At 32.3% G+C, this 8,858-nt stretch overlaps 3 protein-coding genes across 3 annotated transcripts in view; 1 reads left to right on the top strand and 2 right to left on the bottom strand.

The window, feature by feature from the left end:
* LOC119834841 (protein tramtrack, alpha isoform-like) overlaps window positions 1–8,858 on the bottom strand; it is a gene marked incomplete at its 3' end in the record, with an annotated part of 33,353 nt that overhangs the window by 9,782 nt on the left and 14,713 nt on the right. The window lies entirely within an intron of this gene.
* On the bottom strand, window positions 3,639–5,193 carry LOC119835120 (3-oxoacyl-[acyl-carrier-protein] synthase, mitochondrial). The gene has a single exon (XM_038359776.1). It carries the CDS (start codon window positions 4,993–4,995, stop codon window positions 3,694–3,696), a length of 1,302 nt encoding a protein of 433 aa, XP_038215704.1. The 5' UTR covers window positions 4,996–5,193; the 3' UTR covers window positions 3,639–3,693.
* Window positions 5,919–8,779, top strand: LOC119835122 (neuferricin). The gene is made up of 4 exons (XM_038359778.1): window positions 5,919–6,236; window positions 6,318–6,461; window positions 6,834–7,020; window positions 8,577–8,779. Exons 1-4 carry the CDS (start codon window positions 5,963–5,965, stop codon window positions 8,737–8,739), a joined length of 768 nt encoding a protein of 255 aa, XP_038215706.1. The 5' UTR covers window positions 5,919–5,962; the 3' UTR covers window positions 8,740–8,779.

Genomic DNA, 8,858 nt, shown 5'->3' with positions numbered 1-8,858 from the left:
TTTTTTTTTTTCAATTTTTATTTAAGTTTAATCTGGGGACACTTCCCAACGCATTAGCTTGCTCCGAAATGAATTAAAAGAAAATCTGTTTTCTCTTGAAATTCAAAAATTAACATAATAAATAATTATGTTGTGTTGAAATAAATACTATGTTGAAATTGATATTCAGTCCATAAAATTGGACAAAAAAAATCTTATATTTACATGTATAAAAAATAATTTATTTTTCCAACATCATACTGAAGTGAATCACCATAATTTATCACTGATAACATAAGATAAATGATAAGGTTCATACCTTATTACTACTTTATTTAACAACCAAAGTCTCCAAAAGCTAGATTTTGCTGTTCAATTGTATTATCTTTTAAATTACACTTTCAGAAGCATTTCTTACCAAGTACATTGAAATAAATAAGTTCTAAAAGAAGTATAATATTGATGGAAATGCAAAAACAAAAAATTCATGAATTATGTAACTAGCAAATTAAAAAGCAATGCAAAAACTTTTCAAAATTATTGTTATAATTTGCATACTTAATAATTACTAAATTAGTTCACTATTATACTTAATTAAAAGTAATATAAATGTTTTCAAATCTAAAGGATCAACAGTAATCGAGTTAAGCTTAGATACTGTAGATATATTTTTGTAAGTCAATATTTTCATTTTGGTAATGAAACATTTTGTGTATTTTCCATTATCATAGCCCATTTATTGAGCAAGGCTATAGGCTATACATGTACCACGGGCGAAGCCGAGGCGGGCCGCTAGTTAAATATAACTTTATAAGATTTTAAAGTTGAATTATTGTTTTTAAACCACAGGTTCTTAGGGCATATCAGTTGTTGGTTGAAGAAAAGGAGCCTCAAAAAGAGAAAGGTTATGTCGGAGCCTTATATGGAGGCATCAAGAGATGTCTGTTGGACAAGCATTTACACCTTCAAGCCAAAACCGATTACATCGCGCATCTCATAGCTCGAGCTGAACCAGAGCTCCTGGGGAATCACCGAGAACGACACGCAAAAACTTTGGAAATTGCGCAGGAAGAGGTAAATATTGTCTTCTGCTAATGAAGATTTCTTGATAATAAATAGCCTAGCAATTTTAGCAATAATTTTTGTGTAATTTTTCCATGAGCACTCCCAATACTTTATAGTATATAGACTTATCCTTCCTCATATAGGACCCTGTCCCGTTGTCACTACAAGGGAAAAAAATTATAGACTGATAATGAAGACTACAAAATTGGCTCAATCATTTATTTTTATTTTTAGACTGTAAAATATTGTATTTTTTTTTTCGTGAAGACATGAAATGATAATGATTGTATAACACAGGTGCTCATTTGTCTCGGAATATGCATATATGAACGGCTGCAACGCATTTCACTACGATTACGGGAGGAAGAAGGAACATGTCAGACCTTAGCTGCAGTGGGAGTTGAAGCGCTTTATCGCAAATTCGAAACGGCTGTGGAGCTGAAAAGTGGAGTCTCCAAACTACAATTGCTGTACGATGAGATAACTCAAGAAGAATTGACCAAACAACAAAGGAAAGAACAGAAGAAACTAAAACGGCGCAAGAAGAAGGAAAGGCAAGCTATTGAAAACAAGTGCAAAGTACGTATAATATTTATAATTGTACTTAATGCAATTTGCAAAAGCAATTTGCATTCACACAATGATACTTATCTATATCACATTATTTCTTGAATTCATTGTTCTTATAGAATCAAATTTGATGCTGCATCCTGAATTATATTTATTGTAATGTTTTTATATCTCATTTTCAAATTAATGAATTAATTAAAAATTAATTTTAACTTCAAATTAATTGAAAGCCTCGGTGCAGCCCATTCTATGTATAGATCTGACAACTTCAAAGTGGTTTATTTTTATTTGGTTTTGTAAAAAATAATTATTATGTTAATTTTTCTGAACAGGAGGTCGATTCCGAAGAACCCGAAGAAAAATGCGATTGCGAGGAATGTTTACAAGAAGCGAGAGACACGCCAACCGATTTATTATCACCACAAAATTATAATTTATGTTACGAAGCAATGCAAACCAATGCAGATGGTTGCCATTCGTGCCAAGATGATTATACGGAGCACCGTTCGCCAAAGAAAACGAACGAGAAGCATGCTAAAAATGGAAACCATTCACCAAATGAGCACTCACATGATTGTGGTTACTCGTCTGGTAACAATGGTGGATGTTGTGAAACTATGTCTGGATCATCCTCACTTATGAGTTCACCTGAGGGTTCAGAGGTAGCATGCTCAGAAGGGTTCTGTAATCACGAGAGAGGCGACTGTCTAGATATATCCAAGAGTGATAAGTTTTCCTGTACTGGCTTCACACTTTCTTTACAAGAAATGCTGGTATGTTGGACTTGCACATTCAAGTTTCGATTATTTTTTTAATACATTCCCAATGCCTTTTTTATACAATAGCACTTCTACTATAATAAGGCTTCGCCTGTGGTACATAGCAATTTAGCTTAAAGCATTCAGTGATCACATACATATTTAGCTGTGAAATAATTTTTGAGATTGGTTCATTGATTCAAATGTTATTGATTGGTTGATGGTTCCAAACATATATAATAGACTTTCATGTAAATTAAATTGATTGTTGATGTATGTGAAAAAATGTAACATTTTGCCAACTTCAGTATTATTTTAGGTTATGATGGAAATTTTTCTGCTTCATGATTATTATTTGCTATCAGGGTGGTCAAATCGAAAGTAATAAAAATAACTGATTATAATTTTATGTTCAGGACACATGTTCATCTGACGAAGAACAGGATACCAGCTATATACCATTAGAAGAAGTACTGGAATTTAAATCACGAAGGAACATAACGGAAAAAAGGCAGGAATTGAGGCAAAATTTACGCCAGAAATTTGCTCAGTTATGTGTAAATACGCCTCAGATGCAGAAAGGGTTTCAAAAACAGGACAAACAAGCAGATTAATGGAATAAATACAGTGACATTCAAACTGCACTATTAAATTACCTTTTATCTTTCACATTGGAATTAATCTTTAATTTTGCAGCTACCTAGATTCTTCTTACTGAATTTTTATGATAGTTATTACAATAGCATGGCTTAACATGAGAATAACACTTAAGTAACAGCAACATTAGTACATTTTCCTATAATACTATAATTCCGTGTTGCATTCATAAGTTCTTAAAACAATAATCTCAGATGATCATGTTCCTCATGTAAGATTGGAAATTCTATAAAATATTGGATTTGAATGTCCATAAGTCAAAGGTGCTTGTAGAATGAGTAAAATGCCGTCTTATATACATATATCATTGAGATGGTAGTATATAGGAATAAATAAAGTGCATGTTTGAATGAGTTAAACTGTTTTATGATATTATTCACAACTCGACTGGATAGAACCCAGCATTTATCAAATATTTACTATTTAAATTAGAGCTTTGTAATGAAATATAGTAGCCTTTTTTGATCAAATTATTTTATTTTCATTGCTTTACTTAACATGGTAAAGAATGGATTAATTTCAGGTATTTAAGAGAAGCTTATATAGCATGATGTTGAGTCATTGGCTGTTTTGCCTTTGTTATGAAATCAGGAAAAAAACATTTGTAACTCAGTTTTAAATATACTATAATTAAATAAAGTATTATGTTTTATTCTTAAAATCCCTAATTCACATTAGATATACACAAAGTAGCATTGGTTCCCCCAAAGCCAAATGAATTTTTCAGTGCAACTCGTTTTTCACTATTCCATGTTTTTGAGGTATGAGCTACATAATTTAAGTCATCAATGGGATTCTCCAAGTTTATGGTAGGTGGCATTACACTATGATAGCAAGACAGAATTGTGAAAAGAGCCTCTAAATTTCCAGCGGCACCCAATAAATGACCATGAGCACCTTTAGTTGATGATATGCAAACATTCTCTACATGATTTTTAAAAAGAGTTTTAATAGCAGTGGATTCAATATTATCTCCTACAGGTGTGGAGGTTGCATGGGCATTTATATATGACACTTGTTCTTTATCAATATTTGCATCTCTTAAAGCTCTAGTCATTGAAAGTATAGCACCACTTCCATCTTCTCTTGGTGTAGTTATATGAGAGGCATCACCTGAGAGCCCATAACCTAAAATTTCAGCATACATTTTAGCGTTTCGCCTTAATGCATGTTCATACTCTTCTAAAATTAATATGGCTGCTCCTTCCCCCATAACAAAGCCATCTCTATCCTTGTCAAATGGTCTTGAAGCTTTATTGGGTTGCTCATTAAATGATGTGCTTAATGCTCTTAAACGACAAAACCCTGCAATGGCCAAAGGACTAATGCATGACTCTGCTCCTCCACATACCATTACGTCTACATCTCCATTTCTAATAAATCTAAAAGCATCACCAATAGAGTGAGCCCCAGTTGCACATGCAGTTGATACTGCATGATTTGGACCCCTTAAACCATACTTTATGCTAACATGACCTGCAGCCATATTTGGTAATATTCTAGGAACAAAAAATGGGCTCACTTTATTATACCCTAGCTGTAGAGCATTATTAGTATCACAGACGTCTTTTAGATCAATCATTCCCATTCCAAGAGCAACTCCAGTATTTTCTCTATCTTTTTCAGATTGGGGCAACCACTTTGCATCTGACAATGCTTCCGCACAAGCAACAAGAGCTAAACAAGTAGCAGGAGCCATGGACTTTAAATTCGCTTTAGATAAAGCTTTTTCTAAAATAATATCTCCCTTCTTAGGCACTACACCAGCCACCCTACAGGGCAACTTGTTATATTCATCACCCAAAGAAACTATACCAGAATGACCTTTCAATAAATTTTGCCATGCTAGTTCCTTGCTTGAACCCAAAGGGGAAACTACTCCCAGTCCTGTGACAACAACCCTCCTCCTGGATTTTTGGGATGAATAGAATCTTATAATCTGACATGATCTCATGTTCATGTTCATTTATTATAGATATATTTAATAATTTGAGGGGAAATTGTAAGGCTGTCTTTTATAATTTTAAATTATAATGAACACAGAGCGCAACAGATATAACCAAAAATTTTTTTGAATATACTGCAACTGGTACAAAATACAAATTGCAATAGTTAATTGTTTATATTATGAGCAACTAAAATAAATACATAGTATAACCGAGTATATAAGTGTATAATCTATGCAGTATGACTGATGAGTTGACATTTGAGATTTTTAAATTTCCGAGAACTTCAATGACACTATGTGGAGGAAAAAAAAAGAAAATATATATCTAATATATAAAATTCTCGTGTCACAGTTTTCGTTGCCAAACTCCTCCGAAACGGCTTGACCGATTCTTATGAAATTTTGTGTGCATGTTGAGTATGTCTGAGAATCGGCCAACATCTATTTTTTATCCCGATATTCCTACAGGATACGGACTTACGCGGGTGAAACCGCGGGGCGCAGCTAGTACCTGTATATATATTTATAAATACCCAATAATATAAAGCTAAAGATTCTGGTTGTGTGTGATTGTGTTGTATTTGTTTATTTGATAGCACTAATCTAAAGAACAGCTGGACCGACTTCATAAATTCTTTCCCCACGTTAGGTAGATACGTGCGAGTTCCTTGAGTACTAAAAGCTATTATGTATCTATAAATTATAAATAAACAATAGGAACCGAACAACTTAGCATATTATTAATCTGTGGTACTAATATCCACAGAGTAAGTAATTCATAATTTGTTAAAATTAAGTAAAATATTAACGTACCTACTTACAAAAATAATTAACCAGTAAATCCTCTATAACAGTTATCATATTGTTTTTATTAACTCTAGTAATAGTAGGTCATTTATTATTTTGAAGAAGTATTTTGTGTTCATTAAATTACGGTCAACACTACAATCAAGATTTGTGTCAAACTCATAAGCAAAGTAAAAAAATGTCATTTGGAAAATTCCTGATAGAAAAAAAGAGAATTATTTTTTATTCAGTTATAATTTGTATTCTAGCCATATTAGTTAATAAGAGATTCATGACTAGTTCAATCTCTGAAAATGTTAAATCTTATAAATTAACTTTAACACAAGAAGAACTAGCAAAGCATAATGGTGATGAACATAAAGAACTATATTTAGCTGTTATGGGGTCTATTTTCGATGTCTCCAGTGGCAAAATACACTATGCAAAAGGACGTTCATACCACTATTTCATAGGTAATTAATAAAATAATCAACTGATGTAATGCATGTGTTTAATAACTGACACATTAGTAAAAACTTATTTATTTCGTCTAGGTAAGGATGGTACTAGAGCTCTTGTAAGTGGAAATTTTGAAGATGAAAGTGAAGACAAAGATCATATTTTGAACTTGAAATGTGATGATATATTTGCCATAATGCACTGGAGAAAAACTTTCCATGACAAATACAAATATGTGGGTAAGTGAATATGAGTCCAGTATTTCGTTAGTTATGAAAATTATAACTCTGAATTCCTGCGAAATTATTGTAGTAGGTACAGATTTATTACTAATTCAAATAATCTTAATTAAGCAGACTTTCGTTTCTTTTAAAGTACACTACCAAAAATTCTTTCGTCAATGAATATATCACTGCTTTCCAAGTGTTATAAAACAGTATATATACTTTGAGCAAAGCCAGGATCGCTAGTAGTAAATCTAATTTCTTTATATATATTTTTCATCTTCATTGCTTGGATTTAGTCAAATTTGTGAAAATTAATTGTTGTATCATTAATAGATTTGATACAAATTTTTTAATCCCCTCAATTATATTATTGGTTTATTTTAGGAGTACTACAGGGCAGATATTATAACTCTGATGGAACTGAAACCCAATATATGGCAGAAATTAGGAACAAGTTGAAGAATTGTAAGGAAGAAAAAGAGAATGCTAAGCAACAAGACCAATTATACCCTCCATGTAATGTTGCCTGGAGTGAAACAGAAGGTACCAGAGTGTGGTGTTCAAAATCTAGGTAAATATTTTAGAGCTATTCCGTCTGCATACAAAAACTTTGCCAAATAATAATATTCTGGTGTCAGTATTTGCTGCCATTCATACCTCTGAAACAATTTGACTGATTATTATGATTTTCTCGTATTTATTGGTAGGCCCAGATTGAAACAATCTGTTTTACCCACAAGATATTGTGACCTGGTAGATCATTGTCTGCACAAGTCAGCTAGTTTTATATGAGAATCTTTTATGTACAATGGTCATAAAAGAATTCAGTCTATTATTTTGTTTGCATTTCTTATTTAAATATTGTCAGTTTTTACAATCTACCTAGTAACCTACTTCTAGTTGATATTTTTTTTAGCTATATTTTTATTGAGAGAAAGCTTTGACCTGGATTCAACTATGCTAACTTTAAAAGAATGCCTAAGAGCTTGTGATAATTATTTCTATATCCTTTATTATACATAGCTAGTTTTTCCATGATTGCATTTTTATAAGTGCACCTCATTGTATTACTTGATACTCCCATTGAAAACCATGTTATCTCATTAATAATCATAAATGAATTATGCACTTAATAGTTTCATCTACCTCTATCAACATTTGAAACAAATAGTGTGTTTTGTGTTATGATAATTTTTTTATTAAATCTTTGTAATTATAATATTTAATATTTAAATATAAAATAATTCTCTGTTTCCATTGGTCATAGTATCATGTGTGAACAGCTGTAGTGATTTCTCTATTTCATGTGTTTCTAATTTCTTTTTGTTGTTTGTTATTGTCGACAGAAGGATATAATAGAATTACTTTAGACACTTTCTGCCGACAATTAGAAAGCTTCATTTTTTTTCAAGTTTGTACAATTGACAGTTTGCCCAAAGCATAATTGCAAACACTGGGCAACGACTGTTGGGTCAACAAATATAAAATATAAACACCCATGTTCCTATTACTAGTCTACACTTGAATTGGAATTTTTTTTCCTCCATCTTGTTGTAATCACACTATTATAAACACACTAGCAACTGTAATAAGGGAATCATGCTCTACTACCAACACTTTCATCCTACTTCCTACTTATCCTACTAATATTATAAATGCGAAAGTTTGTAAGGATGTGTGTGTGTTTGTTGCTCTTTCACGCAAAAACTACTGAACCAATTGCAATAAAATTTGGTACGTAGACTGCTGGACAACTGGAATAACATATAGGCAACTTTATATCCCGATATTCCTACGGGATACAGACTTACGCGGGTGAAACCGTAGGGCGCAGCTAGTAGATCATAATGATAGAACACTTATAGAGGAGAGTTGGCTCAGCCTCATTATTCACATCATCACAGTTCGAAACTGTGAAACAAAAAATCGTGAGGATACTTGCATGTTTACAAATAAAAATTTCAATGATTTGTGACTTTCACCAACCCATACTTGGCCAGCATGGTGGATTTTGGCCTAAACCATCACAGGAGGCCTGTCTGTGTCACTACAGTGGGAACATATTATATGGGCTGATGATGAGACCAATTACAATTTACAATTATAAAAATTTATTTATTGTTACAGTGGTGGAATAAAAAGAAATTGGGTGGGAGTCCCCCGTCAACTCTATGAGCCTGGTGGTGATAAACCAAAATGTGTATGTGTTCAACGAGAAGATACAAATATGCTCAAACAATATGAAGAATGCTCAAATAGTGCTACTGAGTGTGTTATCCATGTTACCTAATTAAGTATTATTTACATACAAGACAGTATTATATCAAATGATAATTTAGTCCGGTCAATTTAGACCAAAAAATGAGGGTGAAGTTACATAAAGTCCCAACAAGCTGAATTTCTGTGAAG

Source organism: Zerene cesonia, chromosome 20 (genome assembly GCF_012273895.1).
Source record: "Zerene cesonia ecotype Mississippi chromosome 20, Zerene_cesonia_1.1, whole genome shotgun sequence".
In the NCBI taxonomy this organism is placed as follows: Eukaryota; Metazoa; Arthropoda; class Insecta; order Lepidoptera; family Pieridae; genus Zerene; species Zerene cesonia.
The sequence above is the reverse complement of the archived record's forward strand: the minus strand, read 5'-3'. Positions and strand labels throughout refer to the sequence as shown.

Excerpts from the sequence above, each read along its gene's own strand:
- LOC119835120 (XM_038359776.1), bottom strand. The coding sequence starts at position 4,995 with ATGAACATGAACATGAGATCATGTCAGATTATAAGATTCTATTCATCC.
- LOC119835122 (XM_038359778.1), top strand. The coding sequence starts at position 5,963 with ATGTCATTTGGAAAATTCCTGATAGAAAAAAAGAGAATTATTTTTTAT. Across the intron at positions 6,462-6,833 it reads TGACAAATACAAATATGTGG|GAGTACTACAGGGCAGATAT; the intron begins GTAAGTGAATAT and ends GGTTTATTTTAG. Across the intron at positions 7,021-8,576 it reads GTGTGGTGTTCAAAATCTAG|TGGTGGAATAAAAAGAAATT; the intron begins GTAAATATTTTA and ends TTATTGTTACAG.